We start from the raw sequence: 27,059 nt of genomic DNA on the forward strand, positions 1-27,059 counted from the left end.
CTCCAGGGACCTATCAGACCAAACGGACAGACATGTGAACTACGCTGCAGCAAACTTCTCACTATTTCTGTACTTCTGACAAAGTAATTACTGATAAAACTGCAGGTGATGATATAGTGCGTTCTAAATTTACTAACAAAAAAAAAAAACAACACCATCCTAATCTCCTGCCTGAACTTAGTGACCAAAGTTCAAACACACCTGGTAAATAAAAAAAAAACTCCTGAATCTCCTAACTACCTCTCTGAGAAAGGTCACGCATCCTTAAATTAAACACTCCCAAAGATTATAACAACTTTTCACAAGCACCATCTACATCGTTGTGCATCATCACAAAAACCTAAAATCTACATTATTGCAAGCGTAATGTAATATTCATGCATACAGCTTATTTATAAAGTTACAAATAAATATTCCTGGAAACCATTTCAGTTCATGCTGAACTACTTCTACAAACTACATACACTCATAGTCTTGCTCGTGCTACATATTTGATTTAGAATAAGAAAAAGGTATGTGCATTAACATTATTTATTCCTATTTGTAGGTAGCACGGGTATGGCATATCAGGCGAAATCACGCTTTAGATCGAGATTTGCATGTTATCGGATAGCTTTGAGTTCACTTGTCAGTCTGAGGATTTTGAATTAAATTCCCGTTGAGAAGCAGGATTTCACATGAACTATATCCCTTCGATATCCCTCCGATATCCCACAGGTACAAAATACAGATGTTCAAAAGCTACCCTGTAGTATTCATCTCAAACCGAATGGGACATCTTTTGGGACATTCTTCCACAAAATTTGGTAAATCAACTTTTCATACCCTTTTTTGTATCACCATAGTTATAAAATTGAGAACATGATTTTTGATAAAAGTTGCGTGATTGGATTGACTATAAGTTTCGTGAAAGTAGCTGATTGAATAATAAACATGAATATGCAGAGATCAATTCAAGCAAAAGTTTGAGAGATTCACAAATTAAAGATTCATTGGCACTTTTAACATAAAATCTGCATGAGAGTAACAGAACACAGTCTGAAACATTAATTGTTGTACTGAACTACAGTTATACACAAATGCAATGCTGTACCAGATTTTTGTTTATCAAACCTTCGGTGTGACAACAAGGTGTTTTTATATTTAACTTCAAAACATTTAATTAACCTCTAAGAGTGAACTACTTTTGTTGAAGAAACATTTTGATAAAACTTAGTTTCTTTCGTCAGTCAGAGGGGTTAATAAATATTGATATAACGCATAATTTTTGTGCCATTTTGATTTACATAAAGCAGGTCATAGACAACACCAAACATTCACATAGTACTATGGTATTAAACTATGGGTTGATTATCAGATCAATTGCAAAACATCTGAATGGAGCTCAAACACATTCGTCAGGGTATATTTTGTCAAAAATTAGTTTTATTGATTTATTTATTTGATTGGTGTTTCACGCCGTACTCAAGAATATTTCACTTATACGATGGCGGCCGGCATTATGGTGGGTGGAAACCGGGCAGAGCCCGGGGGAAAGCCCACGACCATCCGCAGGTTGCTGTCAGACCTTCCCACATATGGCCGGAGAGGAAGCCAGTATGAGCTGGACTTAAACTCACATTGACTCCTGGTGAGAGACTCCTGGGTCATTAAGCTGCGCTAGGGCGCTAACCAACTGAGCCAGTTTTTTTTTTTTCCTGAAAATTAGTTTTAGGGATTAGTACTTTTATTGCATCAGTCAATATAGGAATACGGCTTAAAGTTACCTTTTGTACCAAAATTCTATCTATAACAGTTCTACAGTACAAACACTACAAACACCTTCAACAACAACGGTAAAACAGGACAGAAACATCACTCTCATACAAAGTTATGCGAACTTATTCAGGGATCATACCACACATTTCTGAAATTTGTAACAAAAATCAATTCAAATGCAGTTTCATGAAAGCTTGGATAACCCTAAAATAAAACACAGATTCGCATTTTGCTGGGATATACTTCTGGAAGTTTTGCGGTACAAATATTTTACAATTTGCAAAACAGTTCACTGAAAAGTGATAGCCTGTCAAGCCTTTAATAAGGATGTGCAAAATGTCAGATTTTCCTGAAATTTCTAATTTCAGCCCAACACATCTGTTAAAATGACAAAGCTTAGGTGACCTTAGAAAAGTGCAAATAATTCACTGAAATTAAACTCTTTAAAATTCCTACAGAAATCTGTGATACAGTCTCTTTAAAAAATAAACTCACACTACCCATCCCAACTCTGGCACACCATACTATGATCAGGATATTGCTAAAAAACATTCCAAGACCTGTTTGTCATCGCTTCAACAGTTTTGAATTGTAAAGTTCTGCTTCTTCATCAGATGAGCTAAAATCGCGGTACTCTCGTTCTGCTACATTTTTCGTCTTCCCACCATTCCGAATGATAAAGTCGTCTGGCTCGTCGTCTTGGTAACCGCCGTTAGGAAGCTGGTGGAAGCCTTGGTTCTTGTAGCGACTCGTGCGTGAGCAGTAATAACAACACAGGATGGTTACCATGGCGAACACCAGCGCCAGTGCTCCAGCTGCCAATCAAAAGATCAGACAATATTTGTGATGTTCTTTTCATTGGCAATGTCTGCTGTGTCTATGTTAAAATTTCATCCCCCCCCCCCCCCATTCCCACCAAAAAAAGCACCTTTTTAGAGGCACAAATATACAGGTACTTTTGGACCAGAAACTTACATTTCTCCAAAATCAAATTACACAAGGTGTATAAATCTCAGTGAAAATTGCACAATTGTTGAGAAATGATGGTGGCAATGGTATACCTGTAAGCATAAGAGCACCAATAGAGGGCATCCCGAACAACATCCCTTCCTTCTTGTGGAGGTAGATTGTAACAGGTGTGGACTTGTCAAACACATCTATCACCTGTAGACAGGAACATCGGATAAACAGGTGAGACCACAGACGTGGAAACGAAGGCTACATACATGCAGTTGTTTGCTTCCATTTGTCAATGTCAACCAGTACCGAGCCCAATACTTTTATGAAGAATTCCAAACCAGGGAAGTAAAACCAAGGTTGCCGATTTTAAAGTCGGACATTCTTGAATATCATATCTCTCTGACGCCACGTTACAGAGAAATACAGGAGATCAATTTTATTGAAATTTGAGCCACACACATTAAATGTGTTCTAACATATCAAAAATGCTTCCAACTATATCCTTACTATGGTTCTATAGGTGTCATGCAACAAAACCTTCTTTCAAACATTCAGCCTATTTAGGCTCAAGACAAGAATGGAGCAGCCATTTAAACTTGTACAAGCAGACTATGTAAGTAAACAGTTGTTGTCATGGAAACGAACAGTATGTACCTCTGTGGCAGTAGTAAATCCCTCCTTCTTCACCACTATGGTGTACTTGGCCGGTACCGCATACTGCCAGAATTCCCCATGAGCCCCCGTCACCTGGACCTTAGAGAACCCGCTCAGGTGAACAGTGGCGCCCTCTATCGGCTGCTTGCTCAATGAGTCTAGTATGTGGCCCTCCATTGTGTTAGCAGCCTGGAATATTCATGCAAATGGAGCTTTTAGGTTTTGGAAACATGGTTAATTAGCTGCAACACAGCACGAGTTTGTCTGCGAGTTTGTCTGGCGGGCAAGTTGGTTGGTCAGTTGGTCAGTGGGACAAATTTTTGACATCTTATCTTTCATGTGGACCATTCACTCAACTTTTAAGCCTACATGCAACATGACTTCTGTGGGACGTCACAACTATAGCAAATCTTCACTTCACTATTTTGCTTACTTATTTATCTGATTTGAACAAAGGAGCATCTGGAATCCTAGTTGTACCACAAAAACATTTCGGCTCCAAAACTCAAATAATTATCAAACTGTAAAGGACAGAATAACAGAAAGAAACCATCAAAATAACAGAACAAGCAGAATATTCTATACTGATGTTCAAAAGATGGTTTTCACCACAAATTTGAGATATCAAACCATCTCTGAACCTTCATAACCCTGATGTATAATACAGTTAAGAATTAACTATGGATTTATTTATTTATTTATTTGATTGGTGTTTTAAGCCGTACTCAAGAATATTTCATGCCTATGACGGCAGCCAGCATTATAGTGGGTGGAAACCCGGCAGAGCCTGAGGGAAACCCACGACCATCCGCAGGTTGCTGTCAGACCTTCCCACTTAAGGCCGGAGAGGAAGCAAGCATGAGCTGGACTTGAACTCACAGGGAACCAATCTCTTGGTGAGAGACTCCTTGGTCATTACGCTGCGCTAGCGCGCTAACCAACTGAGCCATGGAGGCCCCTACTATGGATTCAAGTCACTAGTGTTACATGTTCTGTAAAATCTTACCTTGTTCACCATGGCAACCAGTGATGGTCTGTTTTCCCTCCACAGGGCTACCAGCTGGTTGCTGGGCGGTGATTTACAGCAGCCTGTGTACACTGTAATGGCTAACCCAGAGCTGTAGTCCTGACAGAAGTCCTGTGAACAGAGATTGGGTTATTCATATTTATTTATTTGACTAGTGTTTTACACCGTACTCAAGAATATTTCACTTATATGACAGCGGCCAGCATTATGGTGGGAGGAAACCGGGCAGAGCCCTAGGGGAAACCCTCGACCATCCGCAGATTGCTACAGCCAGAGAGGAAGCCAGCATGAGCTGGACTTGAACTTACAGAGAATGCACTGGTAAGAGGCTCCCAGGTCATTACGCTATGCTAGCGCGCTAACCAACTGGGCCACGGAGGCCCGGGGTTATTGACATGTTATACCATGTAGCGTAAGGGGAAATAACTGAGTGCTTCAGAACTTTCCATAAGACAGCTGCTGTCAAGCTGGCTAGTTCAAACACTGAACGTTACCAAGCTCTACTGTTGCCGCTTGCACAAAGCCATGATTGTTGATTGTAACTACCATGGTGACAAATGCGTCATATGATCCACTAGGTCCATGATAGGCTCATATAGATAACAATACACGAACAGCATGTATTGTTCATTCACTTGATAACGATGCTAGTATCTGCATCGAAACGTCGTGACAATAAACCAAGAAGTTGTAAATCCATAAGCAATGCCTTGCCTAGTTTACTTCCGTGCCAATTTCTAAATGCCACTAAAACACGTGATACATGTACCTCATGCAACAGGAGACTGCTTGGTCACAGAAATATTTATTTATTTCTATTGGTGTTTTTTGATGCACTCAATATTTTTTCATTTATAACATGGCGATGAGATCAATTTCTGCAGGAAACCAGTGCCTTTGAAAAGTACACAACAAAGCTCTTGTTTTCAGGTTGATTCTAATGTTAATGTTTAATGAAAACACAGCATTTTGAGTAATTCTAGACCAGTAAAATCTAATAAATTAAAACTGACATCACTGCATTTTTTCTGGCTAATCCTTCATTAGCCATGCTGCTAGGGGGCCTTAGCCATGCTGCTAGGGGGCCTTAGCCATGGTGCCAGGGGGCCTTAGCCATGGTGCCAGGGGGCCTTAGCCATGGTGCTAGGGGGCCTTAGCCATGGTGCCAGGGAGTATCAGCCAGGGTGCCAGGGAGCATCAGCCATGGTTCCAGGGAGCATCAGCTATGGTGCCAGGAGGCAGCCATGGTGCCAGGGGGCAGCCATGGTGCCAGGGGGCCTTAGCCATGGTGCCAGGGGGCCTTAGCCATGGTGCCAGGGGGCCTTAGCCATGGTGCCAGGGGGCCTTAGCCATGGTGCTAGGGGGCCTTAGCCATGGTGCCAGGGGGCCTTAGCCATGGTGCCAGGGGGCCTTAGCCATGGTGCTAGGGGGCCTTAGCCATGGTGCCAGGGAGCATCAGTCAGGGTGCCAGGGAGCCTTAGCCATGGTGCTAGGGGGCCTTAGCCAGGGTGCTAGGAAGCATTAGCCATGGTGCCAGGGAGCATCAGCCATGGTGCCAGGAGGCAGCCATGGTGCCAGGGGGCATTAGCCATGGTGCTATGGGGCATTAGCCATGGTGCCAGGGAGCATCAGCCATGGTGCCAGGAGGCAGCCAGGGTGCTAGGGGGCCTTAGCCATGGTGCTAGGGGGCATTAGCCATGGTTCTAGGGGGCATGCAATTTGCTACTATTCATGCATTCACACAACCAGTTTACACAATAAAACCCTAACTGAAATAAATTAACAAGTGACAGTAGTCCACCACTTACAAATGACCATTTGCTAAATATCACACTGTCGTCACTGCTTGGGTTTTACTCTCTATGCTGTCAATCTTAAATTAAAACTTGGCCGAACCACCAAAAGCTAAATTTGAACCTGTGACCCACTGGTCAGGGGCAGATTAGCCACAAGGAAAACAACACTTTAGTGAAATGAACCAGCACCTGCTTGTGTCCAAAGATAACCTTTAATGTTTTGCTTGCATACTATTCTTCTATCCTTCTATCTACTGGCTTTTCTGTAATACCAGTAAATACTCACCAACAAACTCCCATCATGGCTGTTGAGATTGGCAGCTAGAGTTATCCCACCTGGATAGTGCTCACCTAAAACACACAAAGCACAGTAAAATGTCATTAAAATTGTGCAAAATACACATATATTGAACTGTGTCCAATAACTGACAACAACTTTTGCTTTTTTGGAAAATATTATCTCGTACACACCAAAAAAAAAAAACCATGAAAAAGATTTTATTTTTTGTGATTTTCAGAACATCAAATACAAACAGAACCCTGGACATGAATGTTATGAATGTTCAGGAATCATGACTGATAATATTGGACAAAGTCATTTGAAACAAAACAAGTAACTCAATCATTTAAGTTACTTGTAAAATTGATACCATTAGAATAAAATAGTCCAATTTTTTTTTTAAATTACAAGAAAATAAAACTAAATTTCTTGAACAGTTTTGTCTGATCTGCTTGAGGAGAACTTTGTATAATGAGCTTTCTTATCCTATTAGACTGACTCATGAGTTTGAGGTCGCATGTTGTCGTTGTTTTTGCTTTGACAGTTGCATGAAAAAAAGATCGCATAGACTTAGTCTGTGCGGCTAGTCTTTTGTGGGTGGACTGACACTTCCTCCTCAGCTGACCTGAACTAGGCATGCTGTTGGCAATGGTCTAACCTTCAGGTTTAATTGTTGTGAAAACTTGTCAGTTGCAAATGTTTCCAATTTTATAGTCACTCTTATTTGGAGGGGAGAAAAGTCTTCCTGCAATCTGAAGCGTTGTTTAGTTAATATGATACCCCAAGCCGATGAAACTACATGTATGTACACAATTATTATTTTATTATTTGGCTGAAAAGGACAGCAAATGAAATAAAATGTTTTTTGTTTTTTCTTTGAAGCAGGGTGCGCAGACTTCACAGAGGTATGGCGGACCTCCTACTAGGCATGGCGCTGCGACACGCGATAAACTGCTAACAAGGGGTGTGTACTGCAAGGCCATACCTGTCTTCTGGCAGTCAGCTCTGAGTCCCTGTTGTACAGATAGCGTGTTGTTATAGATCTGAGCCAGTTCCTTCAGGGTGGAGCGTTCAGACTCCTCCAGAATGCCTGTAACATCAAGTGAACAGTTTTATACACACTGTACAACATCAAATGAACCGTTTATACATTTTGTACAACATTCTAGTGAGCTGTTGGCAAACACTAAACAACATAAAGGGAACAGTTTGTACACACTGTACAACATCAAGATACAGTTAGTACTCACCAACAGCACCAGCCTTGGTGTAGGGCCACGCCACTACACGGTGACCTCCCCTCAACTCCACGGTGAGGGTCAAAGGTCGTTTACGTATGAAGTCAGAGAGTGCTTTTACTTCAGGCTCAGGACGACCACTTCTGTTTACAGAATGACCTGTGAATTTATGTAAAATGACATTCAGCATGTATACATTTCATTTCATCAAATTTATGAATGGCAACACTGTTGTGTAAAATATAGATGAAGACATTCTGAAAATCATTATGCAGGGCCACTATAGATACACAGTTACCATAGTTACCAATCAATGTACAGACTTATCCTAATTATTTTCATTTTTAGCAAAGAATCACATTTCTCTCCCACTTTTTTGGAACTGTACAGATATAATATGTTGTCCATCATATATAGAATAATCATGTGAAATATATTCCTGCTATAATTAAAATGTGTATTGGCTAGGCCAGGTGTCTCAAAAAATAGAATAATTGGAGCATTCCGGCTGTGCTTCAATACTAAAATCTACATGACATGTAGGTGCCTGGAAATTTATAAATTTATTTCACTTTTTAAATTAAAACACATTTCCATAGACCAATTACATGACAATCACATCACTTATAAATTATAAGCTGGCTCCATTTTAGATTCATTCCTTTGACTGGAGACTGAACAGTTGGTGAGCTTACTTTCAAAATTAGTGTCCAGATCCACCAGGTTACTGTTCAGTTCTCCCTCTTTAGCGTCACATTGTTCATTAGTCGCCATGGCAACCCCATCAGGATTAAGCACAGGAAGTATAAGGATCCTGACAGACTTCAACATCTGAAAGATGACATTTAAATCAGGTGTGTCAATCCCTTGTAAAACAAGTGACAATCCTTGTAAAATTTATTTATTTATTGATTGGTGTTTTATGCCATACTCAGGAATATTGCAGTCACACGACGGCAGCCAGCATTATGGTGGGAGGAAAGCGGCTCACCCAAGGCCAATCCTTATAACAGGCAGTGTGAAAAGCTATGTGGAGCTGAATTGAAGCATGTGGTCACCACTGGTTGCTGGCTTGCACAGCACTTTGGTTGCTGGCTTGCACAGCACTTTGGTTGCTGGCTTGCACAGCACTTTGGTGGCTGGCTTGCACAGCACTTTGGTTGCTGGCTTGCACAGCTCTTTGGTTGCTGGCATGCACAGCACTTTGGTTGCTGGCTTGCACACCACTTTAGCCACTCAGCGAGTAAGGGCAATTTGGCTTATAAAACCTATAGCAAAACATTACCAATCAAACAGTTTCTTTTTTTTTTTTCATCACTTCTGTCCATAAGTAATAAAAGTTAAGAATAAAGGCCCTAAAACTTCACTGCATGTCCGCATCAGTCTGTGCACTTGGCATACCTTAACAGGTAAAGCTATATATCCCCGAAGGTTTGCTTACACAACACATGTTCTGAACTGGTTTGAGCCTTCTGAATAATAGCCAGTCAAAGCCCACAACAGAAGAACAGGGGACATAATTTTGTTGAAAACAACCATAACAGCCCAAAACTCCAACTTGACCTGTATTTGGCAATTTGGTCTATATATTTTATTATTTATCTGATTGGTGTTTTACACAACCTTGTCATACTGAAATCATGTACCAAGTTTCTGCTGTGATACAATGTACCATTATTTATTTATCTGATTGGTGTTTTACACAGCCTTGTCATACTGAAATCTTGTACCAAGTTTTTGCTGTGATACAATGTACCATTATTTATTTATCTGATTGGTGTTTTACACAGCCTTGTCATACTGAAATCTTGTACCAAGTTTTTGCTGTGATACAATGTACCATTATTTATTTATCTGACTGGTGTTTTACACAGCCTTGTCATACTGAAATCTTGTACCAAGTTTTTGCTGTGATACAATGTACCATTATTTATTTATCTGATTGGTGTTTTACACAGCCTTGTCATACTGAAATCATGTACCAAGTTTTTGCTGTGATACAATGTACCATTATTTATTTATCTAATTGGTGTTTTACACAACTTTGTCATACTGAAATCATGTACCAAGTTTCTGCTGTGATACAATGTACCATTATTTATTTATCTGATTGGTGTTTTACACAGCCTTGTCATACTGAAATCTTGTACCAAGTTTTTGCTGTGATACAATGTACCATTATTTATTTATCTGATTGGTGTTTTACACAACCTTGTCATACTGAAATCTTGTACCAAGTTTTTGCTGTGATACAATGTACCATTATTTATCTATCTGATTGGTGTTTTACACAGCCTTGTCATACTGAAATCTTGTACCAAGTTTTTGCTGTGATACAATGTACCATTATTTATTTATCTGACTGGTGTTTTACACAGCCTTGTCATACTGAAATCATGTACCAAGTTTTTGCTGTGATACAATGTACCATTATTTATTTATCTGATTGGTGTTTTACACAGCCTTGTCATACTGAAATCATGTACCAAGTTTTTGCTGTGATAAAATGTACCATTATTTATTTATCTGATTGGTGTTTTACACAACCTTGTCATACTGAAATCATGTACCAAGTTTTTGCTGTGATACAGTATACATATACTGTGTCTTCTTGTGGCAGGGTGAGTCCATGCCCCTAAAGTGCTGCAGTCACTAAAGCATCATGCCAAAGACACCAGACGTAACACCCCTCCTAGTCACGTTATACTGACAATGGGCCAACTAATCATGTTTCCTTGTTCTAACCTCTCACTGCTGAGCTATAAGCGGGGCAGCAGCAAGTACCATTTTTAAAGTCTTTGAAGTCTTTAAAGACCCAGAAAACAGTTATGACATATGGATGAGATACTAGACTACACACACTTAACTTTTCTAATGGTCTTATGAGACTTAAAATCCTCAGTTAAAAGGACAACAATACAATACATCAAATACAGTGTCCTCACCTCTGACGTCTTATAGTCATCTTTGTTTTCACACAAGTGCTTCAAGAACTCAATCAACAGCTCTTTGCCGATGCCTTCATTACCATGGATACTAGCCACAAAGAGAATCTCTGGTTTGGGCTTCTGATCAGCTAACTTCACATCATCACTGACCTCAACTACATAGAGTTTCTTCCCTTGGGCAGACTCTCCAATGCTGAAGGTAAAATTGTTCCTCATTAAGACTTTTCAAAAGAAAATGTCCTTTCACTTCCGATTCTAAATACTTGATCTCTGGTTTGATCGAGTTTGATTTCTAACCTAACCGGCATGAATGAATGGATGAATGAATGAATGAATGAGTGCAACTTTACTGTAAGAGCCAGTAACTCTGTCAAAGTGTACAATTTCTCTAGCAATACATATCTGAGCCAAATATTATACAATTGCACTTCTAAAATATGAAGACATCAATGATACATCACAATAAACATCAGCTGTTATCATTAAAATTTGTGGTAATTATGCTGATTTGAGGGTGATTTTGTTGAACATTTTTAATTTTTACGACTACAAAATCCACGCTGAAGCTGTTCAACAGAAGTCCCTAGCCACATTTCTGCCAAACTTCCACCATGATGAACATCTTATAATATTTCTCATGTTTACCTGATCAGTTTAGCTACAGAGCTGTGTTTCTGCGTGACGTCTTTGAGCAATGTCTCCACCTGCCCGTAACTGTGGTAGGACAGATTAGAAACTTCCTGCTGTAGCTTAGCCATGATCTTTGACCTTCCACCTTTCCGCACTTCACCTCTGAGGGTCATGCTCTCATAACCTGGACCAAACACAGAAATTTGAAAATTATTAACACCAGTTTATGTCAGCTTCATGAAAGCAATGTACATACATTTTTCCTTCTTTTTTCCTCCTCAGAAGTAAATATCACAAGGATTTTGTGAATTTTTAAAATTCCCTATCAAATGAGACTGACCTAAACTTTTGCCCATATTTTACATGCTCTTGAAACATCAAGGGGGCATAATCAGACATCATGAGTTACTCCCCCTGAGTCCACCTGGCCAAGGTGTTGATGTGAACATGCCTAAATGTGAGTCTTTGTTGCCAGTGTAGATCGCCGTTTCTATTCACGTTCTGTTTACAGATGAGGTAAAACACTGGGATTCATGGAAGAAAATCAATTAGCCTGTACTTTCAGTGCTGACACTGAAAGTTTTTGAAGTATGTGTTTAGAGCATTTATTCTACCATTCATTCTGGAAAATTGGAAGATCTCAACTTTCATTTTACATTCACAAATTTGCTAATTTTTCAATGACTCCTGTGATTCAAGGGAGTGTGTTTGATGTAACAGTCAATGATACTCTGACTGACGCACAAGATACCTACATGAGATTGATGGACAGTTGATTAATGCATACTAAAGAATTTTCACTGAATCTATGAACTCTCCGAACAAGGCTGGGTTTCAGCCCAAATCTCATGTGCCTAAGAATCATGACATTGGAAAAAAAGGGGGATTCTGCAATATTCCCTGCCCAAAGCTGGGACTGAACCCATACCTTGTGTGCCCCTAGGTTAATAGGAGTCATGCATCTTACTCATTGAGCTACATCCAATTCCTTGAAAAACAGGGGACAACTTGAAGAGTTTCATATGAACAGGTACTGTATCATACACACTCACCTGGGGCACTGATCGTTATCATGTGGCTACCCTCCCTCAGTAGCTTGTAGAAGTGACCTGACTCCGACACAGGTATGGTGTTCTGACGACCCTCAATTCTCACCTGTAGACCGCTGATTGGTTTACCTGACTGATCAGTCACCTGGCCCATCACACCTACAAAGAGACACAGGTACATACAAACTGATTCACTCATTCACAGATTAATTAATAGCTCAGAATGGATGAGGATATAATGTATATGAAAACTAACTTGAAGTCTCATTAGAAAATGAAAAAAAAACACACAGTAATAAAGACAAATCTGAACTTGAATTCCATGAATTCTCTTTGAGAAATAGGGATAACTTAAACAGAAAGTCACACAATTAAAGTTAACATGTGGCCTTTCGCAAAGAAAGTTTTCACTCACACTTAAACTGTTTTTTTAAATATTTTACACTTTATATTTTTTTTTTAAAATTTCCCCGAAAGACCCATAAAAATAGCACAGGTACTTGGGTAATGAATGATTGTAATCTTAGCTTCAACCAGCACCCCACAGCCACTCCAATTTACTAATTGTCTCACGATGGTAGGACATAGTCAAGCACCCATTGTCACTCTGCCCAATGTCATACTAACGATATATATCGTTAAAACATTAACATCCTAATCAATGAATATCAAACCAGCTTAACACATCCCGACATTGATATATCTCGATCTCACCTTGCTTTGTTAGCTTCAGCACATCCATGAAGGGTTTTAGATTCTGTTTCCATAGCGACGGGAGATCATTCTGCACAGGAGCCTTACAGCAGCTTATGTGAGCGGTGACCTTCATGGGAAGGTAAATGTCAAGGTTATTTACCTACTGTAAATCTTCAACCTATTCAACCACTGAAGCACTTTCTCTCCATGGAATTTATACATACAATTATTATGAAAATGATGTAGGCTAAAATGATTTGTTTGTGTCACAAAGGATGCAAGATTCATAAAACTGTGCAGTTTATTTCTCTACACCCCAGTGTTCTCTCAGAAGGTTTCAAAATATTATTTATTGTGCTGGTTGAAAAGGTTGAAGAATAGGGTATACATGTATCAAAGGTTTTTCTTATGGATTAACCTAGCTTTTATCTGGTACCACAATACTTTTTTTTTTTGTAGGGAGGCCATGTCCTTTTGGTTTGCATACATTGCCATTATACACAACTTGAACTTTAATTATTAAAACAGGGTTCCCACATGTTAAAGAAGATTATTTCCAAGGGCTCTAAAGAACCTAGTATGTTATGCTTTCCAGAAATGTCAATCAGGTTTTGGACAGTGAATAGATCAATAACTTCATATCTAGTTGGTGATATTTTGTTATCAAATATGTTGCTTTTTTGTTTCTAAATAATAACTTTGTAGCAAGTTGCTGACATTTCCTTATTAAATACAATGCTTTATTTTGTTTCAAAACGATAATGGAGGATACAAAATCATATGGAAAGAACAAGTAGGCCCTACCATGTATTGCCATCAGAAACAGACACTTTGACAACAACAAAAAGAAGGCTGCTTTTCTATTGGTTGATATTCCAGAGCCAAACACTTTAGTTCTGACTTTTTAAGTTTTAAAATCTCTCAACAAAATTCTAGTACTTTACAGGATTTCATGGATGAGTGGAAAACCTGTTAATAGTGAGACTGTGAAATCAGTATTTACTGAATGTGTTGGAAATGGGTAAAGTTCTTTATCTGACAAAGCCACTTACCATCATAGACTGGTAGGTATCATAAACATAGTCCTGGAAAGAAGGCCCCTTGTGGTGGAAATCTGCACCATGGATTATCCCCCTTTTAACAGCTGCTTCACACTGATCTTCAGCGTGGAGAGGAGAATGGTCCTTTATGAAAGCACCACCCAACATCATGAATTCCTCATCATCCTCAGTCTGTGATGTTGACTTCCCAGTTATAGGACTCTTTCTAAACTCATCTAAAGGCAGCCTGGAATTTATGAAAAATGGTAGTGATTTCTTTCTTCAAGAAACTTCTGGAAACTCTGTAGGTTCCTCTCATCCTGGACATCATGATATTCCCTGATTCACTGAGGGTATCTTATTTATCACCTGATGACAAGACAAAGTACTTTCTCAACTCCAAGCATAGTTGATCTATATTTGGGCTACATATAGACGAGATATCCACGTAGGTCAACTGTGAGTTCAATAATCAGAGTTACTTTTTTTTTCTATTTCAAGTGATCTGTAGAAGCACTAAATTCCAGGTAGGACGTGACCTCTAACCTTATGACTCGTTAACAAAAAAGGGTATTATTAATACATGTGAGTTCAATAATCAGAGTTACTTCTTTTCTATTTTAGGTAAAACTAATGTTTGGAATCACTGAATTGCAGGTAGGACGTGACCTCTAACCTTATGACTAATTAACAAAAAAGGGTATTATTGATATATGTGAGTTCAATAATCAGAGTTACTTCTTTTCTATTTTAAGTAAAACTGATGTGTGCAATCACTAAATTCCAGGTAGGACGTGACCTCTAACCTTATGACTCGTTAACAAAATAGGGTATTATTGATATATGTGAGTTCAATAATCAGAGTTACTTCTTTTCTATTTTAAGTAAAACTGATGTGTGCAATCACTAAATTCCAGGTAGGACATGACCTCTAACCTTATGACTCGTTAACAAAAAAGGGTATTATTGATATATGTGAGTTCAATAATCAGAGTTACTTCTTTTCTATTTTAAGTAAAACTGATGTGTAGAATCACTAAATTCCAGGTAGGACGTGACCTCTAACCTTATGACTCGCTAACAAAAAAGGGTATTATTGATATATGTGAGTTCAATAATCAGAGTTACTTCTTTTCTATTTTAAGTAAACCTGATGTGTGGAATCACTAAATTCCAGGTAGGACATGACCTCTAACCTTATGACTCGTTAACAAAAAAGGGTATTATTGATATATGTGAGTTCAATAATCAGAGTTACTTCTTTTCTATTTTAAGTAAACCTGATGTGTGGAATCACTAAATTCCAGGTAGGACATGACCTCTAACCTTATGACTCGTTAACAAAAAAGGGTATTATTGATATATGTGAGTTCAATAATCAGAGTTATTTCTTTTCTATTTTAAGTAAAACTGATGTGTGCAATCACTGAATTCCAGGTAGGACGTGACCTCTAACCTTATGACTCATTAACAAAAAAGGGTATTATTGATATATGTGAGTTCAATAATCAGAGTTACTTCTTTTCTATTTTAAGTAAAACTGATGTGTGCAATCACTGAATTCCAGGTAGGACGTGACCTCTAACCTTATGACTCGTTAACAAAAAAGGGTATTATTGATATATGTGAGTTCAATAATCAGTTATTTCTTTTCTATTTTAAGTAAAACTGATGTGTGCAATCACTGAATTCCAGGTAGGACGTGACCTCTAACCTTATGACTCGTTAACAAAAAAGGGTATTATTGATATATGTGAGTTCAATAATCAGAGTTATTTCTTTTCTATTTTAAGTAAACCTGATGTGTGGAATCACTAAATTCCAGGTAGGACGTGACCTCTAACCTTATGACTCGTTAACAAAAAAGGGTATTATTGATATATGTGAGTTCAATAATCAGAGTTACTTCTTTTCTATTTTAAGTAAAACTAATGTTTGGAATCACTGAATTCCAGGTAGGATGTGACCTCTAACCTTATGACTCGTTAACAAAAAAGGGTATTATTGATATATGTGAGTTCAATAATCAGAGTTACTTCTTTTTTATTTTAAGTAAACCTGATGTGTGGAATCACTAAATTCCAGGTAGGACATGACCTCTAACCTTATGACTAATTAACAAAAAAGGGTATTACTGATATATGTGAGTTCAATAATCAGAGTTACTTTTTTTCTATTTTAAGTAAAACTGATGTGTAGAATCACTGAATTGCAGGTAGGACGTGACCTCTAACCTTATGACTCGTTAACAAAAAAGGGTATTATTGATATATGTGAGTTCAATAATCAGAGTTACTTCTTTTCTATTTTAAGTAAAACTGATGTGTAGAATCACTGAATTGCAGGTAGGACGTGACCTCTAACCTTATGACTCATGAACAAAAAAGGGTATTATTGATATATGTGAGTTCAATAATCAGAGTTACTTCTTTTCTATTTTAAGTAAAACTGATGTGTAGAATCACTGAATTGCAGGTAGGACGTGACCTCTAACCTTATGACTCGTTAACAAAAAAGGGTATTATTGGTATAATATTATTACACAAACTTTAATATCTGAACTCATAAATGAAACTTCACCAGCCACTTTGATTAAATTACCCGTAAAAAAACAAGACATTATATTCATCAAAAACATTTTCAAATAGCATATAAAACACTTTTCAAGCTATACATCATATTCTTTTCTGTATCAGCACCACTCCCAGCTGATTATGGTCATCATGACCTGAGAAAATCTTGTTATATTCTAGTAATGTCTCACCTGACATATAGACCACCAGATTCTATACTGATGGCAAGATTGAACTTGTGCTTCTCAAACTGTGTGGTCAAAGTCTGTAGGACAAAGTCCTAGGAAAGACAGGAAAGAAAAGATATGTGAATTTGTACAGAAGTGTGTAAAACCAGAAGATTTGTTGAGCGTGGGGACTCTCCTTTCACTTCACCCTGTTTCCTCACCTGATCAACATGGTACAATTGGAACATTCTGGAATAGATACAGTGTTAAATCACTCTCCAATGAAACAAGTAAGTGAAATTGTGCATATGAACCGAAAACATGTTGATGGTTCAACCAGTGGTTTGTTCAACTACAATATACGACATTGTTACAGGGTAAGATAAATAAGAATGAAATACCCCAATTCCTCAACCTTTTCGCATATGAAAGAGCAACTTTCAGTGCAATTTATGCACATTTGTGATTTTATTCTGGCGACAAAACTACATTGGTTGGATTGGCCAGTTTCAGGGCTTCACAAAAAGTATTTTTTTATCTGCCAACACAGAAGGAGGCCTTCATAATACGCCTGAATAAACACCTTGCGAACATGCAAAAAGGTTGAAGAATTACAGTAACATAGACTCAGCAAGGCTTCCAGCATTCTGTTATACTATCTTTTGCTTGTCACCTAGAACTGCTACATTTGTTTGTGAATATGCCATACACCTGCCAATTCCAATTTTCCACAATCTTGACCCTCACCAAAAACGAGCTCACAGCCTGCTACCTTACGCTGATTACACCGATACCATACTCTTTACACCAATATCATACTCCTTACGCTGATACCATACTCCTTACACCAATACCATACTCCTTACGCAGATACCATAATCCTTACACTGATACCATACTCTTTACACCAATATCATACTCCTTACACTGATACCATACTCCTTACGCCGATATGACATAGAGTGGTACAGTGTTTGTACAGAAATGTATTTACTTCTAATATTTCATTGGTGTTTTATGCCATACTAATGAATATTTCACTTATACGACGACAGCCATCATTATGGTGGGGGGAAACCGGGCGGAGCCTGGGAGAAACCCACAACCATCGGCAGGTTGCTGGCAGACCTTCCCACTTGCGGCAGGAAAGGAAGCCAGTTTGAGCTGGACTTGAACTCACAGCGACCGCATTGGTGAGAGACTCCTTGTTCATTACGCTGCGCTAGCACGCTAACCAACTGTAGAGAAATGTAGCTTTACTATCTGTGTGGTAACAAAATGTTAGTGAAATCTGGAACAACAAAGGTAAGTAACAAACCTCAGATGTGCCAAAGTCCAGTCCTTCCTGGTCAGACCACCTTGGCCCTTTGTAGTTCTTACCACTACAGTCGCCTGGCTGGAACTGACCACTATGATAAATCATAAACAGATGGAAGTGGGAGTCAGTCAACAGTGACCGCACATCATGGTCAGACTTGTAGCCTGGGAAGAAAAGAAGTGAAAATATGAGATGAATAGTATATGAAAATTCTACGAATTATCAGACATGCATCCCACAGCTTTGAGCTAAGCATAGAAGCACTCTCTCAATTATCAGACATGCATCCCACAGCTTTGAGCTAAGTACATTAGCACTCAATTTCAGACATGCATCCTACAGCTCTGAGCTAAGTATAGATGCACTCTCTCAATTTCAGACATGCATCCTACAGCTTGGAGCTAAGTATAGAGGTACTCTCTCAATTTCACACAAGCATCAGACAGCTTTGAGCTAAGTATAGAGGCACTCTCTCAATTTCAGATGCATCCGACAGCTTGGAGCTAAGTATAGAGGCACTCTCTCAATTGCAGACATGCATCCTACAGCTTGGAGCTAAGTATAGAGGCACTCTCTCAATTTCAGACATGCATCCTACAGCTTGGAGCTAAGTATAGAGGCACTCTCTCAATTTCAGACATGCATCCTACAGCTCGGAGCTAAGTATAGAGGCGCTCTCTCAATTTCAGACATGCATCCGACAGCTTGGAGCTAAGTATAAAGGCACTCTCTCAATTTCAGACACACATCCTACAGCTTGAAGCTAAGTATAGAGGCACTCTCTCAATTTCAGACACGCATCCTATAGCTTGGAGCTAAGTATAGAGGCACTCTCTCAATTTCAGACACGCATCCTACAGCTTGGAGCTAAGTATAGAGGCGCTCTCTCAATTTCAGACATGCATCCTACAGCTTGGAGCTAAGCATAGAAGCACTCTCTCAATTTCAGACATGCATCCTACAGCGTTGAGCTAAGTATGGAGGCACTCTCTCAATTTCAGACATGCATCCTAGAGCGTTGAGCTAAGTATAGAAGTATTCTCTCAATTTTAGAACAACACAGTTTAACCCAGCAATCCAACACAAATCCAACACAAAACTGCCCTTTTCTAATGAACACAGCAACTAATTTCTAACTTTTTTTTTTGATTGGTGTTTTATGTCGTACTCAAGAATATTTCACTTATACGATGGTGGCCAGCATTATGGTGGGTGGAAACCGGGCAGAGCCTGGGGGAAACTCACGACCATCCGCAGGTTGCTGACAGACCTTCCCACATACGGCACTTTTTAAGTTAAGGCTGTACCTGAAACTGACAAAGATACATTCAAAGCCCCAATCAATGGCCTACCAATGCAATTGTTTTAGCCGAGTAAGGCCACATCAATTTATATTTTTATTCTACAGGCAGAATGACTCTACTTTTCAATGTCATAGGAGAGGATAAAAACAAAACTGACCAATATCTAATTTGAGGAAAATGCTAACTATCCCAGCAATTGTTCCTCTTTAAAGTCATGTTTACTTTACCACAAAGCCTTAAAAAAAAAAAAAAAAGGAAAATCACACAAATGTATATCTCAAACAAAATGAAAAAGGATTGATTTCAATTTCACTTTAATCCAGTTTGGGATTTTTTTCAGCACCAACTCGCAGATAAGATGCAGAATAAAATAGAAATGGTATTTTAATCACAGGAGGTATTTATGTGAAATATATCATTTGTGAGTGACATCTGGAATCCGTGTGGACTCGCAGGAAAAAAACAGCCGACAAATAGCTAAGGAAAAAGAATGCACACCTCTTACTAAATGTCGAGTTAACCTCAGCAGCATCTCATTTCCGATTGGCTGATCTTCATACAGCGATCCAATCAGAGCCACGTGTGGCTCATCACCTTCGTGCTGGGACCAATTGGCGGACAAATGAACACCCAAAACAGCTCCAGATTCACTCGTAAACGTCTCCACATCGAGCAAATTTGGGTTATCTCCCTTTAATTTCTCAAGTTCTTCTGTGACTTTTGAGACCCCATGGTACTTTGGATTTTCCACGTTTTCTGTCAGCCCAAAATCAAACTGCTGTACAAATTTGGTGAAGTCTTCTTTTTCTAGAGAGAAGCTGAGATGAGCAGCCAGGCCTCCGGTAACCTGGACAACCAAACTTTGGGATCTGTACCTGAAAAGATATCAAAGTGGTGGATGTCATTTAGAAAATGGTTTACGAAACAGTTTTATCGTTTTTTTTTAGGGGGGGGGGGGGGATGCAGATTCTGGGTATATCAAAGACCCTAGAGTTGAAACAGCCCTCCGGATTTTTAACCTAAAGACGTTATAGACAATTAATCCCCAGGGGCTAAAATGATCGTAACTACCATGGTGACGTATGTTTTAAACATTTTTATTGTTAATGGGAGGGGCCTCCGTGGCTCAGGTTAGGGCACTAGCGCAGCATGATGACCCAGGAGCCTCTCACCAATGCAGTCACTGTGAGTTCAAGTCCACTTCATGTTGCCTTCCTCTCCAGCCGTACGTGGGAAGGTCAGCCAGATGGTTGTGGGTTTCCCTCGGGCTCTGCCCGGTTTCCTCCCACCATAATGCTGGCCACAGTCGTATAAGTGAAATATTCTTGAGTACACCGTAAAACACCAATCAAATAAATATTGTTATGGGGTTTATATGCAAAGACTTCAAAACACAGACAGAACATAATACCGTCAATATTACAACCACACGATAAACTATACAACACAAACAAAGGTAAAACAATGGTTATGCTTGAGCCTTACCCTTTTGCGGATGCCTTGATGGTGTAGGTGCCAGGGGAGAGCAATCTCCAGTAATCTCCATCCTTAGCAGAGTAAACGTCATGATCTATATCAGTCACGGAAATAGTGGCGTTGGCCAGACCTTTACCTGTAGCCTTGTCAGTGACAAACCCATTCACACCTTTGTGTACCTGAAAAGGCAGAAGGAAATAAACCATACAGGTGACGTCACAGGTATTTCAAGAAAATATTTATTTCATTTATTCGATTGAGTGTGTGGGTGGTGAGCTAATTGATCAGCACACTTGTCCTACATGTAGGCAAATCATGGGTAGGTGCAGTCGTGGCATATTTACAGTGAAATTGTGGCTTCCGTCAGCTATCTGCGCTTGTGTGGCTTCCCTCAGCAATCTGTGCTTGTGTGGCTTCCCTCAGCTATCTGTGCTTGTATGACTTCCCTCAGCTACTTGTGCTTGTATGGCTTCCCTCAGTTATCTGTGCTTGTGTGGCTTCCCTCAGCTATCTGTGCTTGTGTGACTTCCCTCAGCTACCTGTGCTTGTGTGGCTCCCTCGGCTATCTGTGCTTGTGTGGCTTCTTTCAGCTACATGTATCTGTGCTTGTGTGGCTTCCCTCAGCTATCTGTGCTTGAGTGGCTTCTTTCAGCTACATGTATCTGTACTTGTGTGGCTTCTTTCAGCTATCTGTGCTTGTGTGGCTTCCCTCAGCTATCTGTGCTGGAGTGGCTTCCCTCAGCTATCTGCGCTTGTGTGGCTTCCCTCAGCTATCTGTGCTTGTGTGACTTCCCTCAGCTATCTGTGCTTGTGTGGCTTCCCTCAGCCATCTGTGCTTGTGTGGCTTTCCTCAGCTATCTGTGCTTATCTGCGCTTGAGTGGCTTCCCTCAGCTATCTGTGCCTGTATAGCTTCCCTCAGCTATCTGTGCTTGTGTGGCTTTGGTAACAATAAGCGGCTCACAACGCTTGTGTGTCCGCATTTGTTTCCACCCACACAACGTGGATATCTGCATGTCACACGTCAGTAACATGCCAAAGTTAGGTTGCTTACCCCAGGCACTCCAGTTTTCGCTGGGATCCACAATGTTTGTTGTATTTATCATTGTTCACTATCCAATTGTAGAAAATGTATCATTTTTAAAGATACAACCACTTTGGAAATTTACAGACATTGCAGAAAAATTCAGGCAGTTAAAAGGCAATTTAATTGTCCAGTTTATGTTAAATAAACAGGATTAAATTTTTATTTCTAGATCTCACCATTACTTTAATTTACAGGCCATTGGAAATACGTAACAAAAATTTGTTTTTCAACTGTGTCTCAAAAAGTTTGGACAATCTTTTGAAATCAAAATCGATCAATCAAAATCCCCCGCCCAAAATACATCAGATTACATCAAAAATTTTTAAGACATTTCAAATTCCAATAAGAGAGTCAAACCCAGTGAGCTAATAAAATTAACTTCAAAACCCCAAAAGTTTATATCCACAAGAATGTTTCAGGTTAATGTGTTAAATGGTCTGGGCACTAGCTTGATTAGAAAATTTCAAAAATAGGTGTCAATAGGTCTCTCAAATGTCAGTCCGCGTGAACCCATAACAAATCAATCAGAAACTATCAAAAATTTAAATATTTTAATGAAAATACTTTGTACAAGTTTCTGTTCATTTACAAAGACTTACCTGTGCCATGTAGACCAGTAAAGCATACTTGTTGGCAGACCAGAACTGAGGTAGCTTTTCAGCCATGGGGAATTTGACACAGCCCAGTTCAATTGTGATCTCAAAACAGTTTGTGTTAAGGTAATTCCAATCCTGCATACCACCTGTACAATTAATGGGTACACTAATAATGTGGGGTTTATATGTAATACATTTTTACATGCAAATAAAGATCATATATTAAAATACACGCATTACTTTTTATTCTGAAATTCACATTTTCACAGCAGGATATCACCCTATCATAATGAGCCTTATAGTAACCATGGTCTGTCAGCAACCTGCGGATGGTCGTGGGTTTCCACCAGGCTCTGCCCGGTTTCCTCCCACCATAATGCTCGCGGATGTCGTATAAGTGAAATATTCTTGAGTACGGCGTAAAACACCAATCAAATAAATAAATAAATATAGTAACCATCTAACATGGATTCCAGCCTAAGAATCAAAAATGAGTGACTTTGTCTGATTTGAAGATACAAACATACCATTAGTTATGTTATATTATTTTATATTATTACTTGGTTATATTATTACAAAAGATTATTTTCATTCTTATTATTAGCATAGTTTGCGTATCTTCAACTGTAACATATATACAGTACTTTTTTTTTTCCCAACTTTTGGTCTGTTCACCTGATAGCCTTGTGTTTATTCATACAATCAAAACAGAGCAAGCATGTTCAGTTCAACTTAACCCATGATGACCATACATATATCTCCACAGCCAGCCAATCAGAATTAAGTATAACATGGACAAAACATTTAACCATAATTGCTTATCTGCCCTGCCAGCCAATCAGCGTGGACAGTGTTCATCTCTTTCAACTGTACTATTATGCCAGCTTACCTGCCACACTGTACCAGGCTGCTCCATTGGTCACCCCGTCCTTGAAGTACTCAGAGTGGAACATGCTCGGACATGGATGTCCTTCATGCATCGTTGAGTGAGCCTGATAAATTGGACATTTGCATGTTAGTATACATTACTCCAGAAAAGACAAAAGATCATCTACCAGTCCATCTCAGCAATGCACCTTTCTGTGACAGTGTTACACATTATTTAACTGTCAGTAAAAGCAATAATTTATTTTATTTATTAATTTATTTGATTTATTTGAAGTTTTACACCACACTCAAGAATATTTCATCTATACGACGGTGACCAGTATTATGGTGGGAGGAAAACGGGCACAGGCCTGGGGAAAACCCACGACCAGCCACAGGTTGCTGGCAGACCTTCTCACGTACCGCTGGAAAGGAAGCCAGCATGAACTGGACTTAACTCACAGCGACCGCAGTGGCGAGAGGCTCCCGGGTCATTACCTCGCATTGGCATGTGAACCCCCTCGGTCATGGAGGTCCCTAAAGCAAATTAATATGTGGTTTGCTCTTACTGTGCTGAAATGTTGGCAGTTTAGAAAGGTCTAGCACAAACACACCTTGTCTTCCTTGGGGAATTATGCATAAGATAGGCTGCTGATTTGGCAACCTCCATACAGGGAATACGAGAGAGGATTTACATTGAACTGTATGTATATGAAGATATTCAGGTTTATCCCACAACGAAACCACTACAACTTGTCAAGTCACCTGGCAATGTCACCGGATTTCCATGCCAGACCACGCAGAACCTTGTTATATAAGGCCTAGTTGGCTGGAATAGGGGCGACCACATGTACATGTACACTGAATTGCCAGAAAAGATTACAGGTACAGATTTCCAAAATATAAAATATTTTCCATTCCAACAAAACATGAAGGATTCGCAGTTTAAAATATTCACCAGAGAGTAAGACTCTGCCAGGGCATGGAATGTGGCATCATCGGGGCACTTGCTGTATATGGACATGCCACCTGCCGTGTCATCATAGGGGAAGTTCGCCACAAGGGACCCCCCATGAAGATTTGCTGACAAGACAAACGGCAGACTCTTCACCCAGTTCATGACCGCAATTGTCTCCGGCTGCTGATCGCGGTTCTCTTGAGTGTTGTGAAACTGGTCAGGAAAGTTACGATTAAGGTCGACATTATTGAAGTTCGCCCTGCCGGTTAATCCGCCCTTGTCACCTGAAGAAGATAGAGGGTTTTCCTGTATTCAGAAAACTCCATTATACCATCATCCCTGTATGAATAGTTGGTACGGAAAAACAAGGAGAATTCAACATCAAAAACTCATCTTTCAAACAAATTAATCAAATAATTGTTTGACTAAATTTATTTTTTTTAATTTAATTTGAAAAACAGTTCATAAACACTTTGCTCAAGAATCTGTCAATTATGTAAGATTTAATTTTCTTGCTTGGAGTTTTGCATGGTACTCATGATTATTTCACTCATACGATAGTAGCCAGCATTACGGTGGGAGGAAACCAGGTTCAGGAAAACCCACAACCATCCATATGTTGCTAGAAGACCTTCCCATGTACGGCAGAAGAAGAAGCCAGTATGAGCTCATAGCCCCTGCACTAGTGAGATGCACCTGAGTCATTATGTTGCATTAGCGATGGAGGACTGTGTACGGCTACAGACAGGTTTTAAGTGTGGGGGTGGGGGGGGGGGGTGGGGGTGGGGGGGAACCTCAGTGCCCAGAGTAAACCACCGACCTTCACATATCTTCTTGTATCTTACCAACTTCTCAGATTTCCCCTTGTAATTCTCTTAACTGACATTTTTTGGCAAATACATAGGCCCAAGACTCAAATGCATCAGCAATTTTTGTATTTAGCTGAATCTACCAAAAAATTCTGAATTTCTTTCCGCAGTATGTTCGTTTCAGTCAGAGCAGCGAGAGTAGAATTTGAACGTCTGATCTTATTGATGACGGAATGTATAGTCCCAGCAAGTCAGTGCTTTATCCATCTGAGCCTGCCATGGCCCTTCTACAGTTTATCTGTCTTTTTGTCATAAAATTCAGATAACATAAATGAATTTTTTACATACATAAATGAATTTTCTTCTTCTTAATAATTAAACGTAGTGATTGTATTAATTTGCCAAATGAATACTGAACAAAGCGAATCATTCTGCCAAGATGAAAGATGCAATATTATCATTTGTTATTATCTGTCATAAAGCATCGTTACGCAGGCTATCAAGGATCAACTGCGCGGTTTAAGGTGAAGAAGCTCATGTATCACTCCGCCACTCACCTTCATGTGATCTCTCATAGCCATCTGGATTCATGGTGGGCATGATATGGATACGAATGTTGTCAACCATCAAGGTCAAAAGGTCGTTTTTACCGTAGTTCTCGCAGAGTAACTCCACTAGCAGAAGTAACATCTCGCGACCTACCACTTCATTTCCATGCATGTTTCCGATGTATTTAAACTCAGGCTCTCCTATGGAAAGGAACACATAGCTTACCGTTAACAATTTCTGTACGAGTATTAACTTATCTATTTATTTATTTATTTGATTGGTGTTTTACGCCGTACTCAAGAGTGTTTCATTTATACGACGGCAGCCAGCATTATGGTGGGTGGAAACCGGGCAGAGCCTAGGGGAAACCCACAACCATCCCCAGGTTGCTGTCAGAGCTTCCCACGTACGGCTGGACAAGAAGCCAGCATGAGCTGGACTTGAACTCACAGCGACCGCATTGGTGAGAGACTCCTGGGTCATCACGCTGTAACATTTCAGCCATTAGTAACATTAGTAACATTTCAGCCATATGGTGGTGTGTTCAAAGTAGGAATATATCTTAATCAGAATCATTCAGTGTTCATTTAGAAAAAAAAAAAAGACCCAATGTGCCTGAGTCTACAATCAAGGTTCTCCACCGTTCACAAGTCCTTACAGTACCAACGGAACAAAAGAAGGGAACATAGTCTCGTAACAAAAACCAATATGTGCTAATGCATTACGTTGCATAATGCATCGCTAAGGAATACTGACGTCACGATTTTCGTTTTATATATTGACCGGTTCGGTGCTTAATAACTGCGCTTAATTTTCACTGAAAACATGACATATTTTACACATTCTATTCATTCATTTATTTATTTGACTGGTGTTTTATGCTGTGCTCAAGAATATTTCACTTAGAAGACAGCGATCACCATTCTAAACAATGATTACTTTTTAGCACATTCTTTTTTACCTGGTTCATGAATGCCTGGGTTATCCGAGATTTCAATCACCCACAGTTCTCTCCCCTGCACAGACTTGCCCACAGAATACAGCCTTGTGATGTCAGGACAGCGTTTATTATAGTCCTGCAGGAACGAGGTCAGCTCAGTGTAATGGTGATGCTGGAAACTCTTTGGCTCCACAAACGTCATCTTTTCCCTGTGACTTGCATCGTGGAGGCGATTTATCAGCTCGATTAACTTCTCCAGATCCTTCTCAGTGTTCTTCTCTGAAGCAGATACGGGTGGCGATGATGCTGTTATGGACGTAGGTGTGCTAGTCTCTCTGCAG

General features: G+C 39.5%; 1 protein-coding gene across 1 annotated transcript; it reads right to left on the bottom strand.

Annotated features, from left to right (window-relative positions):
* Positions 1–2,049: 2,049 nt before the first annotated feature.
* Positions 2,050–26,988, bottom strand: LOC135476268 (carboxypeptidase D-like). The gene is made up of 22 exons (XM_064756248.1): positions 26,740–26,988; positions 25,787–25,978; positions 24,421–24,704; positions 23,485–23,587; positions 22,599–22,741; positions 20,924–21,093; positions 19,937–20,313; positions 18,135–18,298; positions 16,841–16,929; positions 14,089–14,323; positions 13,055–13,163; positions 12,344–12,499; positions 11,307–11,475; positions 10,659–10,854; positions 8,409–8,544; positions 7,726–7,872; positions 7,461–7,565; positions 6,482–6,546; positions 4,379–4,510; positions 3,373–3,561; positions 2,820–2,922; positions 2,050–2,573 (listed from the first exon to the last, which is right to left on the bottom strand). Exons 1-22 carry the CDS (start codon positions 26,918–26,920, stop codon positions 2,326–2,328), a joined length of 3,693 nt encoding a protein of 1,230 aa, XP_064612318.1. The 5' UTR covers positions 26,921–26,988; the 3' UTR covers positions 2,050–2,325.
* Positions 26,989–27,059: the final 71 nt, after the last annotated feature.

Source organism: Liolophura sinensis, chromosome 10 (assembly GCF_032854445.1).
Source record: "Liolophura sinensis isolate JHLJ2023 chromosome 10, CUHK_Ljap_v2, whole genome shotgun sequence".
NCBI lineage: Eukaryota > Metazoa > Mollusca > Polyplacophora > Chitonida > Chitonidae > Liolophura > Liolophura sinensis.